The following is a 26,707-nucleotide window of genomic DNA, read 5'->3' as shown; positions in this document are numbered from 1 at the left end:
CATTAATTTGTGTTGTTATGACAGTGTGAGAGGAAATAACTCAAATTTTATATAACATTGTAGCCATTATCATTATGTTGGAAAGTGGTGAAACAATAGAACTCAGTAGAAATGTTTCTCAATTTTTGACAGTGTTAAAGCATTTTTAACACTGTTTAAGAAGTCTCAAATAGATCTAGGCTACTCTACTGACAGAGTAAAGATTAAATCCAGGCTGCTCTCTGAATATCTTTTTACATGGCGGTCCTATCCCTCGTCTTATTTTTTTCTCTTATTTTTCTGAAGACAGCAGACTACACAGCTTATATGAGAAGCGTGTCTTTAACATCATACCTTGCTATCAGTCTGTTTAGTGCGTCCTTAGTGACACATTTTGCAGCTGGCGGCGAATTAAATCCAGTCTTGGGTTGTTTAGATGGGGCGGTTCCTCCCTGCTTGCTCTGCCCAGCTAACGTGAGCTGTATCTGGGTTAGTGGTGTCTTTAGCATCCGGCTCTCTGGAAATTAGTTTAGCTGAAGCGTGTTGTTTAACTCAATACTTCGTAACGTTAAAATTGCTGTTCGTGGAGGTGGAAAGGTTTTACTTCCCTGTTCTTTCTCGTCCTTTATCCCAAGGAGGGAAAAGTAATTCTGGTCTTTCCAAGACAGAGAGCTCATGCTCGAGTGCTCAGCCATGACGTGTGTGAGCGTGCTTCAGTGCCCGTGTTTGTTTGTTTCTGCAGAGGCTGTTCTCTCTCCCAGGATGCTCATGTGCTTACCGCTCTGTCACGTCGTCTGCCGAACCGGATGTTTGCTAACCTTCATCAAAGAGTTGTCAGCTGTAAAAGTAACGGGTAACGTGTGATCTAAATTCCCAGTAACGGTAACGGCATTTTTCATTTTAAAGAAACGCGTTACACTATTAGTTACCATAAGAAGTAACGGAGTTACTGTAACGCATTACTTAGTTTCATGTTACGCCCAACACTAGTTCTCACACAGTACTTTTATTCTTAAGCTTACTTGTGTGACTGCTTAGGTCTTTCTTGGAGTCTCAGCATAACTTTCTTAGTTGTTAATAAAATTTATAAGACTTGGAACATGTTTGGAACCATATGAACACCATATCTTAAACATGATGACGACATTTCATAGTATGAAGCTTGAAATAATTCACAGGGGTCTTTTTATTCAGATTTTAAAAATCTACTGTGTTGTAATAGTCAAAGCCTTTGACTCATAAACATTCAGTCCTCTCATGAACTCTGGAAGCATCTGTTAGCTGGTTCCTCGGCTATTGACTTTCCCCTTCTTCTATTTGTTTCCTTTCTGGAATATAGAATTGCAGATGATGTCAGTGACCTACCCAACATGACCAGGAATGTGATGCCCTGCTCGTTGCCACTGGGATAGGTGGCATACTCGCAGATGTACCTCCCCTCATCGGTCATCCTAACATCGCTGATCTGGATGGACGGACTGCTCAAGGATGGGGGGCTGGGTGAAAAGCTGACTCGGCCCTTTAGAGGCGACTCAGGGTAGTTGGGGTCAAAGTTGGGGTGAAATACGGCTATGTTGATCCTGTCTCCGTCCTTGGGCTCGTAGATCCACGTGACCTGAGGGAGCACAGATTGAGATTGTAAGGGATGCATGTGGTGAATGAGGAAAACAACAGGGCTTCATTTATCACAGCACTGATAAGCGACACTGAAGAGCGCTTTAAGACATCTGCATTTTGCTGTAAACTCCACGGGGCAGCATACGCAGCATCCCAATCAAAGAAGTGGAGCAGGTATGAATATGGATGTGAGTTTTTCAGGAGTGGTACTCTCCCTCTCTCAGCAGAGTTGTGCTCTTCCCACTTCATTGAGATGCGACTGAGGAGTGTGCCTATTACCATATTCAATTCCCTTAAGCAAAATGAAGCTTAGTATTGTTTGTTTGGAGTAATAACACATTAAGCCTAAATGTGATAAAAAGCTGTTACTAGCCTAAGGATTTTTTCTGAAAGCTATGATTTGTTAGATTTTAGGTTAATGTGGTCAGTAAACAATGCTCATAGACCTTTTTTGGATCATTTTCTTGGTTTTAATTGCAAGAAACTGCTCTTATCATCAAAATCACACCTGCAAAATGAGGCTGACACTTAATTAACTAAGACTTTATTCCACAAGAAGTGGCCACATGTTTAGTCAAATATTAAACTGTGCGGTCGCTTAATGTTCAGTATCTGTTTACTTCAACTGTGAAAGAATATTGAAGCCTCAAGCAATTTTAGCAAATTGTTCTGTGCCAAGTCAGCACAATGGGCGGCAATTTCAGAATGAAAAGACATTTTTATTACTACTTCAGCCCACAAACCCAGTTTAGAGCTGATATGAGTGTGCTGGTATGAAGGAGTAATCGAATCCTAAGTGGAAAAAATAAGAAAACAATTACATTCATAAGAGTGTGTATGTGTAGTTTCTGACCATTGTGAGCTGAATCCCGGTGGGATCCGTGAAGGCACAGCGCAAGGTAACTGTCTGGCCTGGATATGACGACACCTCCGGCTCCACCTTCACCCGCTGACCTGATGCTCCTGGGGGGAAAAGAGAGAAAGGGAGACATTAATTTCGCTTGTTTCCTTCCTTCCTGTGCAAGAGAGGCATCAGAAGAGCCATGTTGGTACAGAGTCTTGTGATGATAAATGAGGACAGTGAGGGAGTGTCTGCTTCAACAGAGGACAGTGTTAGTGAACCCAGGCAAGTAGCTGGAAAGCCTGGTAACGCTCGATGGCTGTTGACAGAGAAGCTGAATTAAAAAAAAATAGGACTGTGTTTTGAGGAGGAAAAAGAAGTAGAAAGGCAGTTCTCTTTTCCTCATAGGTCGTAAATCATCTGGATGCTTTTCTATAGCCTGCCATTTGCTGCACAGACACATTCCTGTGTAACAGCAAAGAGTCAAAATAAATATGCTTTTCTCGGCGTGTTGTGTCAGTGGGCGTGTGAGAAACAGTAAGAAAGAGGGAGCTTAAGAGCGACAATCTGTGCGTGTAAAAAAGTGTGTGTATGTGTCTGTGTAATCCAGGTCTATGTGAAAATGTAATTACTTGTATGAGTAAGCACGCATTAGTGGATGTCAGCAAGATGGCACCTGTTTTAAGTAAGACTGGATTACCTACGAATACACAACTTCAAATGTCTGCAGCCAGGCTCCATGTGCAAATATGTTTGCCAGCAACACACACGCATACAAGAGCATAGATGGAGCACAGTTCTCCCCAAAGACAAACAATTACTTGCCGTTCTGGTTCCACCGGTTTGTGCTGAGCCAAAGCTGTTGTGTTGAAACTAATATGATCTGGAGGGCTAATGGAAAAGAAAAAAACACACATAGGCGAGGAGATAAGAGAAAAGGGCAGTGCTGTCTTTCTCCTTTGACGGGCAATAAACCCCACACCTTCTCTCCTCTGGGGGAATGTGAGATATCAATACGGAAGGAGAGAAGAAGAGGGAGGGTGAAGCAAAAAGGACTGAGTGGGATAGTGGAGGAAAACAGCCTTTCCTAGAATAACACTGGCTCTCCCAGGACCAGCCCTATTTGCAAACACAAAACAACCCCTTTGTAACCACAGAGGAACCTGTGGACAACCACTGAGCGGCTCGTGGGAGCAGCAGAGAGCCATACTGGGCTGGAGAGAGGAGCTGATGCTATTTTTTAACTTTATTTAATCTACTCTATTGACATGAATGGAATTCTTAAAGATGAAAGGATAAGAAAAACAGGAAACAAGTTTATGGAAGAAAGTTTAACTGTGTCTGTTTTAAATTTCTGCCATGTGTGCATCTGTGTATTCCTAAATGGTCTTTTGGTGGATATCAGGTGTTTTTATATTCAATGACTGTGTATATTTCTCATATTTAACTAGCTGTCATTAGGTCATGACAGTAGACGATACATTATGCTGCTGTTATCCCACATTTAGGCACTTCCCCTAATAAATAACAGTTTAGCACTCCTGACTAGGGATGCACAGATGCATCCGTTTTGGCCAGTATTGGAGATTTTGACAAACATTGGCCAGCTGCAAAAAAACTGGGCATAAACTGATCTCAGAAACAGATGTCTATCATTTGTGTTATATCAATTAAATAAAAGCATTTGGCACACCTAACGGCTGATTCAGAGAAGAGATTTATCATTAGGCAGAAAATGTGACCTGTTGCACAAACTCTGATCTGTTTTCATATTCAAACATTAGACAAATAATGGTATTGTGGAAGTATTACACCTAAAGATGTCATGAAAAAGCATCAGCATTGGTATCATAGAGTAAAATTGCCACTTCAAATGAGGATCCACAATATTGGAATTTTTTCTGATATGCAAATATTTACCAAATAATTTTAGCTGCTACAGATATTGATACTTATATTTAAATGTAGATCATACCTAAATCTTAAGTACTTTTAACATACAATTTAAAGTTAGAGGATGAACAACTAAACAAATTTCTGTCCTTAAAACACACTTTATGGTAGGGATGCATTATCGGCATGATAATGGTGTCAGCAGATATAAGCTTAAAAAGTTAATTATCAAATTGACAGACGATTTCTGATGATATTTAAAACTGATATCTTGGCTATAAAGCTACCTTTGTCAGCTTTAAATGTTGGACATTAAAACAACTAAGTTCATGGAGTTTTAGGCAGGACCAACACACCTACATCAGTTGAAGTTCTTTTCTTTATTCACCATCAATCCTTACACATTAAGGTGAGTTTTAAAGACTGAAATTTGTTTATTTGTTCATCCACAAACTTTGAACTGTGTGTTTTAAGGACTGAAGTTTTAGATCTGAACTACGTATAAATATCAGATATCCACAAAAATGTGATAGCGTGCATCCCTACATTAAAGTGTAAGGAATGGTGATGGAAAAGACTTCAGCTGACATTAGTCTGTTGGTCCAGCTTGAAACTTCACTAACTTCTTTGTTCCTATGGGCAATATTCACTACAGATAAAGGCAAATTTTTATTGCAGAAATACCATTATTAAATATTGGCAGATATGATTGCATTCAGCTAAATAGTCTACAGTCCAATGAATACCAAAACCAACTTCACAATGCAACGGTACAACAATGTAACACCGTAACAGTGCAAAGTCAGTCTGCAGAAGATGGCTAACGTTAGCAGCGCTAGCACCACCAGCCTTTGATCCTTTTTGCAATTTAACATCCTCATTTCTTTGCTGAACATTCAGTTATATGTTCGTATTACCTGGTATGGCCTCCGGACAACGTTATTCTTATCTTCTTCATCAAAATAGTGCTAAACTACTGTTTCTTCAATATGCTAGAGTGCCAAAAGAGTTAGCAGTGTTTTATACCATATTAGAGCATTGTGGCGGCAAGGCATTAGTCAATAAGAACAACTTCAGTGGTTACTAGCGTTGGGCGGCTGTGTGACAGTTTAGACCGAGAGTTTGATCACGACTGTGGGCCTAAACCGCTTAACACTAAAACTGCCATTGGGTAATATTTATCTTCAAATTTGCTACTACGATGATTCTGCATGTGATGGAAATCATCCGACAATCATTCTGTTCTCTCTTTGTGGTTAATAAGCTGCTCAGTGTCTCTGGTTCATTAATTGCTCTTGATCATTGGTCTTTGTGAAAATGCATGCACTCAAGTAGTGTTCTAGTGTTAAAAGTATTAAGGATTGGAGTGAAGATGGTCGAGTGGTTTAAGGCGCTACCCATGTACGCGGGCAGCCCGGGTTCGAATCCGGCCCGTGGCCCTACCGCATGTCTCTCCCCACTCTCTTCCCTGTTTTCCAAATCTATCCACTAAAGTGTTTCCACAATGAAAGATGCCGGAGGTATAAACAAAATTGCAAGCTATGATGGCAGTTTTGCCTAATGTAGATGCCACATCTTATCGGATGAAGTGTGAAAGAATATACTGAAGGAGAAGCGGCCTCACTTCATGCTCAAGAAGTCCACTAGTTTCACACTATCAACATCATCAGAGGTGAATTTTTACTGATTTCAAACTGCTGACTGCAGACTTCTTGCAGAAATGTTGCTGGGAGGCTTGCAGGAAAAATTCTGGATAAACACTGGGTATCTCATTTTGCAGCTTGCCAAGAAAACACACATTTTTAGGAATGCAGGGCATGTAGAAGAACCTCTTAGGTGTGCTTTATTTTGAAATTTTCTATTTTCTCTTTGGGGAAATATAATGAAGTATATCAGTACAAGGAGACATACAAAAGCACCTGCACATATATCCCACACATATAATCTCATGACAGCTTTATTGCCATGCTTTAGGCTTGTGATCCTCAACATGTCTAAAGCATTTAGAGAGAATCGAGCTGCAACCGTTTGTGAATCTACCTTAACTGGTCTGACTAACTACAGATTAGCTCTGGGAGCTGTGGGAGTTGCACTCTGGTGACTGAAGGATGTGGCATAACAAGATGAAGCGTTACTGAAGCCGTGATTACTACTCTTGATTATCGTGCTATGCACGGAGGCAGCTTGACATGTCAGGGGTGAAAACACAGTGTGACACTGAAGAAAACCTGCTGTGCTTTACACATCCCTGGTGTGCAAACTCACACAAATACATGAACAAATGCAGGGATTTGGTGGCCACACACACATGCACAGGATGTGGGGCAGAGCAGAGCTGGACCTGTTGTCTGTCATTCTGAGGCAATAAGAGAAAAGCCAGCACAGGTCGACCCCAGCCACAGCAGAGCTGAAAGAAAGACCAGCCTTATGAGACTCCAACAGCCCCAGGGAAATGAATATCACACTCAAGACATACAAAGACTTGCACGCCCTCATCCTCCCTGATAGTCCCCAAACCCCCAGCCCCTAAGACTCACAGACTCAGTGTCACTAGAGCTGCAGATGCAGGGAGGAAAAAGTCAGCATGTGCATGCTTGTGCGTGTATACAGACTTCCAGAAATGCAGTAAGGCAGCAAATGAAACAGTAATTGTCTGTATAAATATTTAGAAAGCACTCGTCATATTAAACAGAAGACAGGAAGATAGGGTGCAAAAGGAGGTAGAAACTGAGGGAATTAGAGAATAAAAGACAGTTCAAGGGTAAGACTGAGAGGAAAGGAGGAGTGACAGAGGAAAGAGGGAGTTGGAGGGGAGGAGAGAGAGAACAGAAGCCCTGTGTCACCGCTGCTCTACTTTACAGTAGCATCACTGCCTGCAGGTGACAAAAAAGAAACACCAACACATGAACAAAACAAATGTACACACACGCAAACTGCCCTCTTCAACACTGCACCAAGCACTGTCACCTATCATTATGTCTTTAGCACCCACAAACACACACATATACACACATTATGCTGATGGCGCAGCGACAGCTCTGCCATATTAACACAGAACTCTCTGATCGCCCGCCTGGTCACGCTGACATTTCCATATTTCCCACCGTTCCTCTGTAAAGAGGAAAAATGAAATCAAGAAGGAAGGTGGAGGGAGGAAGAGTGCTCAGAGGATGGAAGGATGAAAAGGGATGAGACGAGAGAGACAGCATGGGAATGCCAAAGTGATGGAGGATGAGAGGAGGGGAGGAGGAGGAGGAGGAGGGGGGAGAAAGTGGGGATGAAAGTGTGCGAAGAGAACTCGGTGCCAGGAATAGAGAATGAAAGAGGGAGAGAAAAGTGGTGAGAGAAGAAAAGAGGAGGAGGATCTTGAAGAGAGAAGATGTTGTGAGCTATAAACAAGGTTAATAGGAGACATCTGAGGGACAAAAGAGGGAGACGTTAAAAGAGAGAAATAAAAGAGGAAGTGGGTGAAAAACCAAGAGATACGATGGGAGAGACTAAAAATGGAGAGGCGGTGGGGGTGGTACAGGTGGAGAGAAACAGAGCGAGGAGAGGCAGATGGGGAGAAGAGGAGAGGGGAGGTGTGGAACAGGAGTGAGGCGAGAGACTCCACACCTGACCTTGTGAGAAACAGTGAGTGAGTATAGGAGAGGAGATGAAACAGAGGAATTTAGTGAATGAGTGAAAAAATACTAATTTCCTCTGTAGGCCATTCAGCAGCTGTGGCTTTAAAAATGAACATATGCTTATCAGCCTTAATCCATGCTGCCTGACTGTGACGTCTAATGGCATTCATGTCCTCCGCTTGATCCCTGCTATAGCGGAGAAAAAAGCACAGCGTCAGGGGGACAGCAAGCACAAGCCATCACCTAAAATATCTAACGGCCTTCAGAGCTCACTGACTCTCTGCCATTTCATCAAGCTAGTGGCTACGCACTGTCAGGTGGATTTGAATGAAGCTTCCCCGTTCTCCATGTTCTTCAAGATTGCTTCCCAGCACACAAGATGTATCTAGGTGTGTGTTTGTGCATGTGTCTGAGTGATAGAGAGTGCATTTTTTGGCCCTTCCAACACCACACTGCTATCCCAATAAACATTCGAGGCTTTCATTGTTCTTCCACCTCTGTGCGAATTCCTCCATTTCCATTATTCTCTTGTTGATGTTGTTGCCAGCCCTCACCCCTCCTTGAAGAATAATAGCTTTGATGCAGGCAGCATGGAGTGCAGGGTGAAGTCACTTCTCTGTCCTATTGGAGTCTGTCCCTGTCTGCTCTTTCTCTCTGACTTATCCTCCCCCAACATAATCTCTTTCTTTATAACGAGGAATTAAAATGACTCCCAGCCCACCTTTCAAATTTGATGACTGGACATGCTGAGTGTTGGACCCCAGGGTGGCACTGATGATGTAATGAAATGAGTATTTCTGATGACTGCGAGACCCATTTTAGTCAGACTTCACAATAGAAAGAATGTTTCATAGCAGTATTTCTGCAGTCTTGAAGGCTCAATGATTGTTTGCCTTTGGCCAAAATAAACCACTCGCATTTTCAAACTCTCTTTGGGTCATTGCAAAAGCCATGAATTATGTTTCAACTTGGCACTCAAATAAATCTGAAATAAACTTTTTGCATGAGGAAGGCTCTCCATCTTTTAAGCAGCAAACTCATGGTGTATATCAAATAGCAGAAAACTATCACAGCCCTTTCTAGTGAAGGCTGTTATACATTGTCATGCATCTAACATTTGGGAGACAGGAGAAGCTGCCGTCATCACAGATACACAAGTGTGACACTCGAGGCAGACGCAAGGTGTCTTGAAGTGTATTCTTGCCATCAGCAGCACCTTGGTCCAGTCATCATTAATGCTGTAGCTACATATTCTGTTAGAGGACAGCCTGGACATTCTGTTTATTCCAGCACCAGAGTGTGACAGTCAGGGCTTCTTAACATGGTGAGCTCGTAAATCACAATCACAGTGTAAATCATGTAGACCAAACATACTTTAAATCTTAGTAGATATGGTTGGTGTTGTTTTTGTAACATCATCAAACATCAAGTTTATTTGTAAAGTTTGTAAAGAAATGAATTGCTACATGGAAAGAAAAAGTGCATCTTTTCCTCATCCTCCTCTGTGTCTGTGTGTCAAAGCTGCTGCAAGGGGATTGGGTGTTTGACAAAAGCAGAAGGGTGGTTTGAAATATAAAAATATGACTTACAGATGCAGACGAAGAAAAAAAATATGGAAAATGTAATAAATGTACAGTAATGTGCACAAGTTTTAGGCATGAAGGGTGCTAAGGATTCATCATGATGTGCCACAGCTCAGGGCTGGAGAGGTGGGGGGCGGCCAGCCGACACATGTCAACATGTGTGTAACACGGCAGCCAAGGTCAAGCTTGATGACATTTCTTTTGTCCAGGCCTTTTCACCCCTGGTGATATGCCCAGAGACTGCCAGTAGTTTTCAGGCCCTTGGGACATCCAAAGCATGACCAGGGACTCATGGCAACCCCCCTACCTGCCCAGACAGCACCCTAGGCTGCGCTTATTTGCCCAATCCACCCTTTACTCCACCCTAAAGATGTGGACTTTGTTATTTTTTCAACTTATGTTTTCCCATACGGCTGGTAATATACCAGGACATCCAGACTAAGGTGGGGTTGTGTCAATCCTCCTTCCTGGCTGATACTGCCCTCAGGGGGCTTACTCACCCCATCCACACCTTAATTCATCCTCTTTGGCCCAAACATGCCTAAAAGTTATGAACAGTACTGTGCACAAAAGACAGCATTTATCTGATAGAGTTTCCTTTTGAATAAAAAAAAAACCCACAACATTTATTAAAGAGAGAAATTAATACTCCGATGTTGTTTTTTACAGTATCATTCAGCCCTGTTCCTAATAATAATGAGGATTTTCTAATGTATGTTGCTGCACATGTAAACACAAATAACAATATTTCATTCTGACTTTCCTAGAATCTTCATTCCAGGCACCACATTTTTGTGTCCTTAGGGTCTGACTTCATCTATACAAAGGCGAGGTGGACTTCAGCACATTGTAAAACCATTTACTGGGGTTTAATATCATCATTTAACTTCCCCTGAACAAGAACCTGACTGTCAGTAAACAATACCAGTTCATCCATCAGATCCTGTTTCTTCTTTATTGTTTAAGAGTTGCACTTTTATTCACGGTGTCTGTGTGTTTGTGTTCTAGCCTTGAATACAAGTGGTTTCTAAATGAAAGCTCTGCCAAATACCAGCTTTGTGAGACTCCCAGTGTGCAATTTTGTTTTTCTGTAGACACTGGCACAGACACCGATTCAATTCTGTGATTATTACTAGGGTTGTACTTCTGCACGCTGCAGCTAGTTGTATTGGGACAGTGACACATTATCCTGTTGTTTTGGCTCTTCAACACCAGCAAATGGACCTGAAATGAAACAATTACTGAGATTAAAGTGCTGACTTTCAGCTCTAAAGGCTGTTTCAGAGTGTTTACTTTCATACTGTTGGCCTTCTGCGTGGGACTCAGAGCCTTTTTATAGATAAGCATCCAATTTTTTGAGAAGTGAATGTCCAAATGTTTCATCGCTAACCTCATGAGGAGGAACAGCTTGTGGCCACTGTGAGGCCTCTGTAATTCTTCAATATGATTCCTTTTATCGCTTTAGAAAACCAAATATTGCAGTTTCTTTGACTGATGCACCTGTAATTTGGGCGCTGACTTTTCATCTCTTTGGAACTCTGTTAGCTGGTCTGAAAACTCATAAAAGGAGTTCTGCTGGCACATGCTATCGGAAATTCTACTTTAAATTGCCACTGTGGCTGCCCTCATAGCTCCGACTTCTGTGTGATGCTGCCATCATTTCAGCCCAACCAAAACAGTGTCACTGCCGAGGCTGCATGTCATGTCCAAACTGCTGCTTGTGTGCACTAACAGCGGCTATCAGCTGGAATCTGGATCTGCACCAACCTGGACCTGCTGTCTGCTGCTGCTGCTATCTGACACTGTTGCTGCACTGAATCCTCTGACCTTCACACACATGCACATACACACACATACAGCCGTTTAGATGTGGATACTTTGGTATGCAGGGAGTGGAGTGGGAATGCAGCTTAGCTTTGACAAGCAAGGCAGTTTGACAAGCCAAGAATAAAACTAGGAAATGAAGACTTGAGATGTGTCTCGTCTTCTCATTGACCTTTCCGTTTGGCTCTCTATAAGGAGCCAATCGATAGCACATGGGAAGGCTACATTTAGAAGTAGCCACTGCTCATTATAGACTTCTCAGATGACATCCTGTTATAATCCATTCATGTTGGAAGCTCCACTACCAGGAGGTTAAAAGCAATTTCTTTGATAAAAATCTGCTGTTTGAGAGATCTGTACTCAAAACTTAACATAAATGTCAATTAAGGTAGAATTATTAAAAAGAAGAGCTGGAAAGGGGTACGGTGTTACAGCAAGGTTGCATACAGGAGACGCAGGAGGTAAAAAAGCAACTCATGATGCAACAGGAGCAGAGAGGAAAAAAAGGTGCAAAAAAAAGAAGATGGTGCTACATTTCACTTTGTTCACAGTGACATGATGAAACATTTGATAACTGACTCTGAACACAGACTGTGCCGAGGAAGAAGAAACGCACAAGCAGAGATGAGGAAGGGAAGCAGAAACGCATGAAATGTAACAGAAGGGGAGCGAAGGAGAAAGAGGGGGTTCGGAGGGAGGGACATGGGGAGACATGAGCAGGCTTCAAAGTGCCAAGGAGACATGAACAGCTGGAGGAGAAATCTGCACGGGGAGGTGTGTGTGTGTGTGTGTTTGATGAGTTGGAGAGTGTGTGTTTGTGTACACATGCATCTGTATACTGATGCATATTCCTCTTTAGTTGCTTGTTTATAACAAACATGCCCTAGGACTGCAGCGAATATCATTTGCAAAAATAAGCATTTGCCAATTCAATTAAGTGTATCATCTTAATGAAAAGAGCCCAGCAGGGGAGTTTTAAAACCCCTGAAAATACAGTTTCTTGAAAATGCGTACACTAGGGCTGCATGATTTTAGTCATAATGATAAACCAGATTTTTTTTTAATTTAAGGGGTGATTTCTTTATTTTGAAAAATTACTATCCTGCTTCTTATCTATTGCCAGAGCTTAGATGCACTAAATGCACCAACAGCTTGACTGTTGGCTACACAAAGGATGAAATGTAGACTTGGTAAGAAGTGAATGTCAAAAAATAAGACCTGTAGTGTTCAGTATGCATCTATGTCTATGCCTATGTCTTTTGTACTGCCTGACACCTGGTGTACTGCAATTCCAATATGGAAAAGCTCTTATTTTGAAAGAAAAACTTTTTTTTTTTTTTTTTACTTTATTGGCAGTTATGACGATGGCAGATAGTAAAATGTTCAATCTCATTGAGATCATATGTTACTGTGGAATGACAAGTGAAGCTTTTTACACGTGACTTCTGTTACTTGATAAGTCCATATGGATGATTTTTGCCAACAAAGAAGTCCCCACTTAAAGAGAAAGAGGAGGCAAAGCAGAGGCCGATGTTTGAGATGTAGTGTGTTGGTGGGCAAGAAATGAGAGAGGGATTCTGACCAGATTAAAGTTGGTTTTGACTTAAAATAGTTTAAATAGAATAACGTATTTCAAAACAATATTTTTAACAGAGAACAGAGTTTTTTATGCAGGTGGAGCACATTCGAAATGTAAATAATCACCAACAACTGTGCTTCTTTGATCGTTGGAAGGTCAACTCGTGACTGCGATTAAAATTAAATAAATTGTGCATGACTGGTGCACATGCATCATGAATTACCCAAACCTTAAACATCTTAAGCTGGACTTAGCTTTGCATTGAGAATAAGTTTATACAGTATGCATGAGTTTGAAACTAAGAAGAAACCATCAAAGTTGAGGAATTCACAATTGGATGTCTTGGCCAGTCAGCGGCCGGGGCCCTGACATGAAATTACAAACACAATAGCCCATGCACTCATTTCTCTGCAGCCCTCTATCTCTCCGGCAGCCCTTATCTCCCATTCTCAGTTATGTACACACAACAAACAGAATATTTCAAGTCTAGCAAGCTTTGGTGGTTAAACATGCCTGTAAAGGTAGTCCTGTCAGTTTGGATGAAAATATAGAAACAGAACTGATCCATCAAACATACACGGTGGTTTCTTCTGTTTTACTGCTGAATATCACACCTGCTAACAACACAAACCTTAAAAAAGAAGCATGCACTACACTCTCAATCATTTAGTACTGCCAAGCTAAGGGAAAGCATGCATAAGATATAAAAATGACTCACTAAGGAGACAAAAAAGGTGTGTGTGAATGTGTGCGGTCGAGGTGAGACAAAACACAGTTTCACACGTACACCTGCTAAGTAAACCAAAACCACCACTAGATAGGCAGTCCCACAAACACGGGGTGGAGAGGCACTCCTCTCCATCAGGTAAATAATTCATTCCCTCCTCCTCCTCCTCTCATCTCTTCATTATTGATAAACACCAACATCTACACTGTACCTGACCCAGGCGAGTGAGGGAAAGGGAGCGAATGAGGGAAGGAGTTAGAAGGTTGAAGAATAAAGAAGCACGCTGGGACATAAAGGGATAAAGTGACGTGTATAAAAGTGCAACACAAAACAGAAAATTATCAGGCTAGATTTTTTACAGTGCTGCGTTATCTGGCGCTGGGCCTGTTTAGGGGTCAGTAAAGTCTGGCTTGTAACCTGCAGTTTACTGTAGGCAGAGGAGGACACAGCTCTCCTGAGCCAAACAAATAACTGCCTGCTCCTATACTGCCTCTCCACTGCTATCGCTGCAACCCACTGAATAAGTGACTGAATAACTTACTGGCTGGATGGCTGACAGACACCCGGCTCCCCTGCGGCTCCTGGCTCTGCTTTGTCTGCTCGGGCCCTGCACATCATTCTACCTCCACCACCCTCGACTTCTCTCGGCATCGCTCACTTTCTCTCTTTTTTTCCCCTTCTCTCCCTCCCTCTGCGAAATAGGCCTGTCCTGTCTTTTCATTTTGGAATAAATCCTTTTCATCCCTCTGGCTCATTCTTCTCTTCCTTGACTAGTTTTTTTTGTGACTGTGCTGGTTCTTTTTTTGTCTGACTTCTTCATTCTAGCCCTGTGTGCCATCGCTCCTCATGGTAATTGTACTGGGCATGTTATTTTAGCCCTGTGTGGAGTTTTGGGGGGTTTTTAACTGCAGGGCGACCATGGTGACAGATCTGCAGTCAGTGTGTAAGGATGAAATTTAAATCTGTGGCTTTGGGAAAATATTTTTCAGACAGGTCTTGGCTCAGTTTCTGGGATATATCTTTATCTATTTCCTATTATGCATACTGAGGCCTTGTACTTTTTTATCGGCTCTGGCAGGAAGCTTACCTTGCAGTGTGTGAAGCATCCTACTTTCCAAATTGCCATAAATTTAAGGTTCGGGCATAAATGCACAGCTGGAAAAAAGTGCCAGCACCTTCAATGGATGTTCAAGAAGGGTTGTTGGCGTCTCCTTATATCTTCATCCATCATCTGGAGAATGTGTGTGCATACGTCTGTCCCTCAGTGTTAACATAATGTGATTATGTGTCCTATTTTCGCCTTCCTAACAACACTTGGATGTGAGAGTCTACCGAGGTGTCAGGAAGGATATTTCGGGTACTGGGTGTGATATTATCCCCCCAAATTAAAAAAAAAGAAAAAGATCTGCCTGTTAAAGTGAGAGGGATTCCATGGCAACCCCGCCCCCGGACCTAAACACAGCTGTGTTTCCAGGTTTTTTTATTGACAATGTTCACCTTTACTTCACCTTGGCGGGGGCTTCATTTCACAGCTGCTCTTCCCAGTGTCAGAAGCTGTCACTCAGCTCATTTCTGATGAGTCCATTGGTCAAGGAAGCTGTCAAAAACGTGCCTCATTCTCCACTAAGGGGGTGAAGGACCAATCCAATTCATGCCACACATTAAAGGATTAAAATGCGGGAGACTGTTATTAGTACAGTCAATCTGTGAGGAGGATCACACGCACAGCGTGTTACCAAATCAATGGTGGACCATATGGAAGACAGAAGGTCAGGCACAACAAGCAAACAAACAAGGAGGTGCGTCCTAATATTATGATAAACGGATGACTGTGTCCATCACAACAGCCTGCAACAACCAGCTGGATTGAATTACTGAAGTCTGTGTAGGAGAGCAGGAAAGAAGTCTGCAGGGAAGGATTGGAGTGGACAGGCGAGTTATGATCCAAAATTTGACACCCACCACTGTGAGAAAAGCAGTGAGTGTCTGTTCTTGAAAAAGTGTTGTTAACACAAGAGCATAAGTTGAGATTTATTATGAGTATGAGTCATAGACTTAAGACATTGCAGATACACTCACCAGCCACTTTATTAGGTATACCTTGCTAGAACTGGGTTTGACCTCCTTTTGCTTTCAAAACTGCCTTAAGTCTTTGTGGCATAGTTTCAACAAGGTGTTGGAAACATTCCTCTGAGATTTTGTTTCTTATTGACATGATAGCATCATGCAGTAACTGTGGATTCGTCAGATGCACATCCATGATCTGAATGTCCTATTCCACCACATCCCAAAGGTGCTCTATGGCAGTGTTTCCCAACCAGTTTTACTTGGAAAGGAAGGTGGGTACACTGTGGTCATAAAGGGATAGACATGATCAGCAACAATACTCAGGTAGGCTGTGGTATTTAAATGATGCTCAGTTGGTACTAAGGCCCCCAAACTGTGCCAAGAAAATATCCCATACACCACTACAAGCTTGAACCGTTGGTACAAGGCAGGATGGATCCATGCTTTCATGTTGTTTATGCCAAATTCTGACCCCACTAACTGAATGTTGCAGCTGAAATCAAGATTCATCAGACCAGGCATGTTCTTCCAAACTTCTATTTTCCAATTTTGGTGAGCCCATACTAACTGTAGCCTCAGTCTCCTGCTCTTAGCTGACAGGAGTGTCACCCAGTGTGGACTTCTGCTGCTGTAGCCAATCTCCTTCAAGGTTCAACATGTTGTGCATTCAGAAATGGTATTCTGCATACCTTGGTTGTAACAAGTAAGTATTTGAGTTACTGTTGCCCTTCTATCATCCCCAACCAGTCTGCCAATTATCCTCTGATATCAACAAGACATTTACATCCACACAAATGCCGCTCACTGGAGATGTTCCCTTTTCTGACTTTTCCTGGTAAAGCCTAGAGATGGTTGTGCATGAAAATCCCAGTAGATCAGCAGTTTCTAAAATACTCAGACCAGCTGTCCGGCACCAACAACCGTGCCATGTTCAAAGTCACCTGAATCCCTTTTCTTCCCCGTTCAGATTTTTGGTTTGAACTTTAGCAAGGCGTCTTGACCACGTCTACATACCTAAAGGCATTGAGCTGCTTCCATGCGACTAGCTGATTAGCTAGGCCTATTTGTCTTAATAAGCAATTGAAAAGGTGTACCTAATAAAGTGGCCAGTGAGTGTGATTTTCATTAATGTTAATGGCTCATAATGCCACCTGCATTGAAAAAAGCAGAGAGACAATTTTTGTTATTTTTATCTACAGTAAGGCAATAAAATGGTAACAGTTAAACATCACGCAGGTATGTTGTGTGGAAACAGAACAATTGAGATAAGAATGGTGAACAAAAGATAAGTAAAGCAATTAAAGCACAGAGAGAAACCAAGCTTTGTGTGTGAGAACAGCTGCATTGTTTGAGTCAAGGTTTCTTTCCCGCGAGCCTACAGAGAGCAGTGAGGGCGGAGGTGAATGGCTCATTGTCTCCAGGCCTCAATAAGAGGCAGGTAAGATGAAACTTTAACCCACACCTTCCCTTCCATCAGTCCTCCCATAAAGGAGGAGGGGAAAGGTGATACTGAGGAGGGAGGGGATGAAAAGGTAACAAGAAAAGGGGGTTTGGAGTGCAGTTTCTATGAGGGAACAATGGAGCAGAAGTGTAATAAACAGCAGGGAGGGCGTATGAGAAGGCTGTGTGCTGTCTTGCCCTCCCTCCTTCCCTTCCCTTTGTGCTGAATATTAAGATCAACTTTGATTATTCTCTGAAGGACAGTCACTATGACAACTTGTCTTGGGAACATGCTGTGTTGTTTTGATGTTGATGGATGAATGAACAAGTAATAGACAAACAGAGGTACAACTCAAGGGGACAAACAAAGAGAGAAAGACGTATAAACCATTATTTCCTCTCAAGTCAACATGTTAATAAAATTAAAATGAAGTACAGTGAAGATGTGTAGCAGTAGTAGACAACACAGACACAGTCAAGGTCGCATATTATTGAGCTATACTATACAACTACTTTATAGCCTGTGAGACAAGATCAAGCGGCAACCTCCAGTCCTGAAAAATGAAGCCAATGTGGAAGTGCAAAAAATTGCAATACAGCGAGTGTCCGCTTGAGGCTGGCTGCAGGAACACCGGAAGTCCCGTCTGGACACCTGTTAGAAAGCTGTTATTTACACAAGAAATAGCCTGGTTCAAAATAACCAAACGTGTCTCATTAGCTAATGTCTTCATGTGCTCTCACTGTACCGGGGGTGAATTTTTAAGTACCACAATCATTTAGATTATATTTGGAAGCTACGTTTCTGTCAACCAGAATGCTAGCTAGTTAGCTGACAGGAAGTTATGCTTGGTGGGCGGGCTGTTCGGTTGATCCAAAGTTTGGTTGAGACCGCCATTTCAATATGGAAGCCACCATGGACTGGCTTCAAGAGCTGTTTGAGTCTGCCTAAAGTAAGCAGACGGCTGACATCGCACAGGGTTTTTCCAATTCTTTCTACAGTCTGTGGACAAGATATAAGAAGCCTGGCAAGACAGGTAAAACCACATTTTCAGAAGAAAATTGAATTGCTTTTTTCTGCTTTCTTATTTTTCTTGCTAGCTGATCCATTCCTTTTGTCACTAGCATTGTCGTATTTCAGTGTTGTAAAACCAAACCCAAATGTGATTAACGTACTTGACAGATAAGATATTAAAAATGGAAACCGAATCAAAGGTCAAAGACTCAATAAATATCTGCAAATGTGAATAACTGCCCTAACCATGTCAGGGCAATATGGCATGAAATTTACATCATGGTATTTTTTTGCACTTTATAGTAACAGGATTATATTGCAGTACTTCACAGTTTAGAGAGATAATGCAATTAAAAATACATTTTCAGGTGGTACAACCCCCTTCTTCCCCTAAACAAGTCTGAGGGCATACTCATGTCTGAGATCAGAAACAGATGATTTTTCAAGTCTGTTTTCACTTCTTTGTAACTGTACCTGTAGTTTTAAGTTTAATTTCTCTCCTGCAGAGATGTATCACCCCGCTACTGACAAACACAACAGTTCCTGATGTGGGGTGTTCATAATAGTAACAACTAAAGACTCTTATTTTGAAGAAGCAGTCTGAAATTTTTCTGCAGTTTGGGTTCAATGAAGTCTCTCTGTGCATCTATCCCTCTATCTAAATGGCATGGTATAACTGATTTAACTTAGCTTTAGCAGTGGTGCCAATGACTGTACAGAGCAGTCTTGTTGAGAGGGGTTTGGCTGTAGATCGTTCATCTGAGACGAAATATACCTCCCAGCTGCTTCTCTGACCTCGTTTAATGCCGCAGACTGCTTCTTTACATTTTTATGGGCTTAAAACAAACCGGTCATGCTTAAAACACACCTTAAACAGTTAGGTTATTTTGATATGATTCACAGCAGCGTTGGGCTCAACACAGACTGACTGCAGCACACAGCTTGTGTTAAAACCACAGACAAGTGCTATGCTTCATTTTAATCACACTGACACAAACAGTTGACATTTGTCTGGTTACATGGCAGCTAGCGTCAGAGTGAAACATACAGATGGCTGGACTCAGACTGAGCTGTTGTTTTTCAAAAATCATTCGACTTTGCTAACGATAGCATCATGTATACCTCATGCATAACAACACAATGCATGCTTTTATTTCAGTGATGACAGTGCTGCAAAAATCGGTTTCATGGTTGAAATTTTACTTGTGACAGTACTGATACTGGGTTAACCACCCACCTCCACCATTGACTCATTAGAGGTTGTTTGCTGGGAATAGTTCAAAAAGAAAAGGAAATGCCTGCACACTTACTCCTTTACCACAGAAGTTTTAATAGGCAACTTTTCAATCGCTATTTGATATCACACAAAGTTAACAAGTCTCCCAGGGGAAATAAATGAAGCTCAGTGGTTCTGTCTGCTCACCCCAGGAAGAGAGGCTGCTACTCTCTAAGCAGATGACCCAGAATCAGATCTGACCTGTGGCTCCTTTCATGCATGTCATTCCCCACTCTCTCTCTCACCAGGTCTTGATTCTGTTCAATTTCAATATAAAGCAGCAGAAAAAAGGTGGCCACGATAACTTTTCAAGGAGTTATTTTTGATACATAGACTTCCTCAACACCTTTACCTGCCTAAGAGGTAAACAGCAGTGGACCCTCTGAATATTCCTGGCTTTAGCCTCTAACAGCCTAGCAGTCACAGCGATGCTCCACTTGATCTGACTGTCAGAAGATTGAAGTCAGTCTGCAGAGATCATAAGGAGGAGGAGATGACAAGCATGCGCATACGCGCTTGCAAATACACATAAGCTGCTGGAGTGCTCCCCTATCAGGTCGTCATTACATCGGGTTGGAGCTGCCTTTGTTTACCATCTTCCCCTGAAGGCGCAGCGACAAATAAAGGATTGAAAAGTGAGGAACAGATAGATGGGGGTATGAAGAGACAGAGATGGCCTCGCCATGCTCCAGTGACCAGCTTCAAGGACAGACAGGCCTCTTCAATATCACGGCCTCTGTGTAATTAGACAGTGCTCTGTCACGCACCAAAGAATCGCTCCTATTTGTGTCATATTAAATGCAGCATGGATTTCCCCGACTGCGCTTTGCCATTGAGACCTAATGCAGAAGGGGAGCAAAGGGGGGATTTGTACAAATTTAATTACATTCATAATTCGCTCATCTTTAGCTGTAATCACTCGGGGTTAAGTTAAGTAAATCCACTTCTCAGTTAGCCACCCACACCCTGTGTTGCCACAGTAAGCACATAACAGCTGGATTTTCAGGGGAATTTCATTGACAGGCTCAAACTCTTAGTGAAAGTAAACAGAGTTCCTGGTATGCAACAGTAAAATATTAACTCTCCTCTGAAGTGCTAGGTGCTTTGGTTGCAAGCGCTGCAGCTCATATGTGTGTGTTTGTCTGCTGGCGTTTGATACTGTGTCTCTGAGGCCACCTGCAGTGTCTCCAAAAGGCAGGGAAAAATCTGCTGCTTGTGTGTCTTCTTTTTGTGTGTCTGCCTGTGTGTGCTTGTTGCACCTCACAGCCAAATCGCGGTACAGGCAGGCAGCCTTTTGAGCAGAGAGGGAGAGGAGCGAAGCACATCAAACACAAGCCAACTAATCACAGACGCCGGCTAATTAGCGCAGTCCTCAAAGGGGAACCAGGAATGAGTGATGATTCCCCCTTATGAATTTCCCAATGACGCTGTGCCACCACGTATCCTAACACAGAGAGGAGAGAGAGCACGCAGGGTAAAGTGCACAAAGAGCCACCACTCATCTGGCCTTGTTGTAATCTTATCATCTGAGAGCACAGGGGCAAAGTGGCGCTCGATATCTCTTATCAGTGTTTCGGTCATGTGCTTCCATCACAGCAGTCACAACCTCCCACAAACACACACGCAAAGGACAAAGTTTTATCTCCACATCCACAAATTAGTCTCCATGTAACGTTTCCCATTAGGGGATTTCTGGAGCGATTAAATCCCAAGCGTGGTGATATTCCAGCCTCCAGAGCGGAGCACAGGTTTGATATTCCTTTGCAAGGGTTCTGAGTGCTGATTAGCGGGCGGCTCTGCCACGCTGATCCCAGATTTCCATGAGATCAGAGGCCAGGCTTTGAGCGCAGCGGCGGCAGCTTCGGCAGCAGCCAATTACAGATGTGACACGCGCACGTAAGCTTATATACAGACTCACACAAGCGGCCTGCAACACACACGTCTGTCCAGAAACACATTTCTCCAGGCTGAAGTCATCAAAGTGACACCCCCCCTTCCTCTCCTTCCCCCTCCTCCTCCTGCCTCTTCTCATCTCAGACAAGAGGGCACCTGTCAGAGGATGCTCAGTTCAACAGCCAGCTAATCCTCATAGAGGTAGAGACAGAGGGAAAACAAATGAACACAGAAAAGCCAATAAAGATTCTAATAAGTCTAACAGAAGAAGCACAGGCCACTGATGGGAGTTAGCCTAAATAAAACCTACTTCATCATTCTGTGACTGTCCAAGTCCCACTTTGTCTCTACAAATCTAAACATCAAGCTAAACATAGATTTTCTAATTCTAGCTCTGGGCTTGGCTTTGAACAACGTTGTGTTGTTGTTTATCAGTGACAAAAACACACATCTCTGCAGATTTATGCTGGAAAAACACCCTCCCTCTGCCCTTTACAATGCTGCCATCAATGGTCTGCAATTGTCTCCAATGATTGCAGTGTGACAGTTGGCATTCACGTAGCAGATGAACACATGCACGCTCCAGACTTATTGTTATGACTAAAACCCTAATATGCTTTGAACGTTAACAGCTGCATCAGGAAGCACGAGGAGGGAAATGAATTGGTGAGGCTCGTCGGGGAAGACAAGGGGATGAAATATTAAATTAAATTTGCCAATTTACAGTCAAACAGCGGGGAACAAAAAGACATGCAGATAAATAAGAACATAAGAGACATTGGAGGGGGAAGGCAGAGAGAGATAGGGAGAGGGGGTGAAGAGGATGGAGGGGGGGGGGGGGGATTGGATGCTGCTGCAGAGCAGAGCAACAGCTGCTGAGCATCACATCTGCTCCAAGTGGAGTCATCAGCAAACAGACAGACTGGAACCGACCCACTGAGGCAGGCCCCAGGGAGAGCGAGGGATGGACAGAGGAAGAGAGGAAGTGGGGAGGGAGGGGGTTGAGGCCAGGCAACGAAGGGGATGAGATGAGAAGGATACAATTAAAGAGATGGAGGATGGAGGGAGATGAAAAAGGAGCTAGCGGTGCACAGAGGCACAGGGAGAGAGAGGGAGAGAGAGGGAGTGAGGGAGCTCCTGCAACCTGTTACTCTCCCCACAAATGGAGTTAGAGGGAGGGGCCACTCAGAGGAGGATTTTTCAGGAGAACAGGAAATTTGAATCACTTGTTTATCTCCACTTGGCTGAATTTTAATCGCAATCATTCTTTTTGACCTTCCCACAATCAAAGAAGCACAGCTGTTGGCAAGATCTACGTTTAAATGCGTGCTCCACCTGCATAAAACTCTATGTAGTCATTATATCATTTAAAAACACATTATCCTGTTTGCACCATGTTTGGTTCTACCAAGAATTGTGAATATTCTCTTAGACTAATATTTATTTGCGTACAACTTCAGTCTGCACAAAGATCTTTTCTCATCTCTTCTCTGTGAGCACACCAACACACAGACGTACACAACAGTCTGCTTCTTACATATCGGCCTCCAGTTTTCCTCTCCTCTCTCTATATGTGGGACCTTCTTTGTTGGCAAGATTCATCTGTACAGAGCTCAACAGTGCCTCCTCACTCTTACAGCAGCTCTGATTCCAGAAGAAAAATTTGCCAATCATCCTCCATAGACATTCTGCAGTCTTAATATTAACACGTTTTATTCATGAAGCGAGCTGAGCAGCTACCTACATACTCATGACGATAAAACATTTGATTAAATGAAAAATACGTCCCATATCCCACAAGCCATTGGGATTCATTTTAATCATTGTTAAGGGTGGCTTTTTTAGCCTTCAAACAATATATGCACTTTTTTTTCAACATTTATCCCATGAACGGTCAACAACACCAGCTGATAGTCATCTTGGTACATATTTCTATGGTTGCGGTGGATCCAGCAATCAGAGATGTCACTAACACTCCAGGATTGTGGGTATTGTAGTATTTTAAGCAGAGACAGCAAATAAACACAGTCTTTCTTCAAAAGATGTTAATATCTTACGAACTTTGCCCTCCATAGGAACACATACCATCAGTTTCCACTAAGGTAGCTCATGGTTAGGGTTGGGTGTCATTTGGGTTTTTTCTAATACTGGTGCTAAAAAGATAATTTTATATGGAGCCAGTGCCTGCATCTATACCTCTGAGAGAAAAAAAATTAATACTTTCAATATGTTGAAAGTTGATGGGAGAATAAAAGCTGTCTAAGTATCGTAAATTAAATATCTCTAAAAGATGTCAGAAAAACATGGGATAAGAAAAGGAAACAAGTACAGCTTCTTTATGGATCGAGCAAAATTTATATGCTGAGATTAAGTCAGTGACAAAAAAAAGTAAATGTGTCAAAGTGACTATAAAGTCAGTGAACATAAATCCTGAAATTTCCACAACATGTATCTTGCTTTCATTTTGGGCAGCAGGGTGTTGCATAAGGGCGGCAGCATATCCTAATGTATCGATACCTGTGCTGTAATTCAGTCTAAAAGGTGTCAGATATGTTGGTACCAGTGCCATGATGGTACCAGATTTCAAAACTCAGCTCTTCTCATGGTTTGTCTAACTTTGATATTTCTGACATTATGCCTTTTAATCAAATCGACAGTGGACAGCGTTACTAATGATTCCAAAGTAACATATGATCCAAATGAGATCAAACATTGTACTGTTTCCTTAGCCATAGTTAATCCATCATCATTACTGCTGATAAAGTGGAAGTTAGTTTTCCTTCCAAAATAAGAGCATTTGAAAGGTGTAATAAAGTACACTAGGCATAAGAGAAGAGACACAATATATGTGACAAATAAATGAACTGCAAATAACAGTTTCCTGAGGAAATTGCTTGGTTTAACCCCCAAGAGCTGTCATATACCCATATACCCTTTAAGCCCTTAGTGATTTTAAAATCATAAGTCTCACTTGTATTTAGTCTTAAAAAGCTCATAAAACATCCAGTGCGATGCACAGTCGAGCTCTTAATATCTCTTGTCTCTCTCTCCATTATAAACTTTTCAGCCGTCTCCTCCAAAATCTAAGTGCAATGACGTGCAGTTTGGCCAAACCTGACGTGACAGTTGAACAGCCTGCCATTGGTTGTCACGGCCTTGTGGGAAAACAATATGGTGGCTAATGCTAAGTGAATGTCATAAATTATCAAAAATGAATTAAAAACGATAAAGGGGCGTTGAGTATTGGAGTTATTGATTTGGATTAAATCTTTAAATTCTCTGGAAAATCCCCTAAGTTCCAGGCTTGCAAGAAAAGCTCCTGTAAGGGCTGAAGGCATGGATAGTGTCATCAGAAGGGCAAAACTGATGGCTTCCAGTACCTGTCTCAGAGATTTTAGCTAACATGTTAGGGACTATTTGATAAAATACATTCTTAGATAAGGATTAACACAGAACTCTATCTTTGACACTCATGTCTTACCTGGTTTTAGTACATACATTTTGTAGCCCAACAGTGAAGCAGGTGGTCGATAAAGCTGTGTCATATTTTACTGAATGTTATGGTCAATGTCAGGGGCTGAAATGCCATAGCAGAAATTGTCCATGTCTGACCCTGGCAGTAGAATAATAGCGGGATATACATTTTTCAAAAGAAAAAGAAGCACTGTGATGCAGATGACCTAGTGGTAAGGTCACGCCTCATGTATGTGGATGGCCCAGGTATAAGTCCAGCCAGCGGTTTCTTTCTGCATGTCTCTCCCCTGCTCTCTCATCCGTGTTTTCTGACTCTATCCACTGTCCTCCTATCTGAATTAAAGTCCTAAAAAGCCCAAAAATGTATCTTAAGAAAAGAAAAGTTGCACTGAACGACATCAATATTGATCAAAAATAATTGTAATTTTTGTTATAGCCAAAATCATGCAACCCTACTTTCTCCCCGTTTTCCACTCCTTTATCCCTGACATCCTTCCTTACTCTCTCTCTCTTCTTCTTTCTCTCTGTTAGAACAAGAGAAGCCTGTGAGAGTAAAGATGAAAGGCCTGGGAGGGAGGTGCGTGTGTTGAGGGTGTGTGAGATGAATGAATGACCCCTCTTATCCCTCACTTCCCCACTGGAGCCGTCCTGCTTTAACACAATAGCAAAAGAAAAAACATAACACAGCAGGGGCAGTGCAGAGGTCATGTATATGTTTTCCTCATGTTTTAATTCATGCCTGCATGAGAAAATGAGACACATCAAACACCGCTGTAACAAGGCTCCCTCCGCATGAAGATCATCTTGCATCCTGCAGTGTACACCTTCGTCCTGTGGAGAAGCACCCTGAGGAGCGGTAGGGACCCTGAGAAGTACACACTGTTCATTCATGATAGCAGCGACTGGCAGCGAGGGCAACCCCGCAGCAGAGTAAGCGATGTCATTTGGCAGCAAATGAAGGGGAAAGAGCAAAGCGGTGCATGCTAGCGTCTCACAGCTAGCTCTAACATTAAGCTAGCCTAGGCGCGGTACAAAGCTCAGTTTGTGTCCACATCTCTGCGTGGTGGAATAAACATAGCTGCTGCTTCACAGTTTCCTTTAGCTCGTCGTCTCCTTCCCTTTTATCTTCCCTCCCTCCCATCCTCTGTTGTCACCCCTGCTGCCTGAAAGAACAATCTTGCAACGCAGCATGCCCTTCCAAAATATTTACTCACTCAGTATTGGGCGAATACAAAGGCCATTCTCTAACTCCCTCTGATGTCTGACACTCAAACAAACCCCTGCAACCACATGCATTTGCTGACCGCACCTGCTCTCTCGATCACACTTCTCCCCTCTCTCTGCACACCCTGCACGCACACACACTTGTCTTTTTGGGATTCCTTCCTTCCTCCCAAAACCTTCCATCTGCTTCATGCCTTTGACTGATCTTGAAGCTGGTGAAGTATAAAAACAAGGAGAGCAGCAACAGTAGTCACCCCGCCTAGCCTACGGCAGACTGTGTGTATCTGCGGCTCACATCCTCACACACACCCCTCTGATTCAAACCCCCCGACGTTGTCTTAACACCTTTTTCCTGTGCAGCTTGTGCCCTTCTTCCCTCTGTTCCTTTTCCTCCTATCTCAATCTGTCACATTACACTTTCTCCCCTTTGGTCTTCCCTGATCCCCCCTCCCCCCCTTCGTTTTAGCTAACCAATTTTTGAAGCAGCTTTTCTAAACTAATCCTAATTTTTTATTTTTTTTTATTTTTTAGCAAGCAAACTCCAAATATAAGTTCATTAACAATCATGTGCTGAAATCAGTTGCAGCGCTGAAACAACATGCCGGCTTTTCCTGGCTCCATGTTCATTAGCATATGTTTGAAAAAAAAAAAA

At 42.5% G+C, this 26,707-nt stretch overlaps 1 protein-coding gene across 3 annotated transcripts in view; it reads right to left on the bottom strand.

Annotated features, from left to right (window-relative positions):
- Positions 1-26,707, bottom strand: part of si:ch73-22o12.1 (nectin-2) — a 130,180-nt gene that overhangs the window by 84,046 nt on the left and 19,427 nt on the right. For all 3 annotated transcript variants that reach the window (XM_041793567.1, XM_041793568.1, XM_041793566.1), the window contains exons 2-3: positions 2,450-2,559; positions 1,345-1,594 (exon numbers count right to left, since the gene is read on the bottom strand). In XM_041793567.1, the coding sequence (XP_041649501.1) occupies positions 1,345-1,594; positions 2,450-2,559 (360 nt within the window). The remainder of the gene's footprint in view (positions 1-1,344; positions 1,595-2,449; positions 2,560-26,707) is intronic.

The sequence above is a fragment of the Cheilinus undulatus genome, linkage group 8 (assembly GCF_018320785.1).
Source record: "Cheilinus undulatus linkage group 8, ASM1832078v1, whole genome shotgun sequence".
Lineage (NCBI taxonomy): Eukaryota > Metazoa > Chordata > Actinopteri > Labriformes > Labridae > Cheilinus > Cheilinus undulatus.
This window is presented reverse-complemented; position numbering and strand designations above follow the sequence as displayed.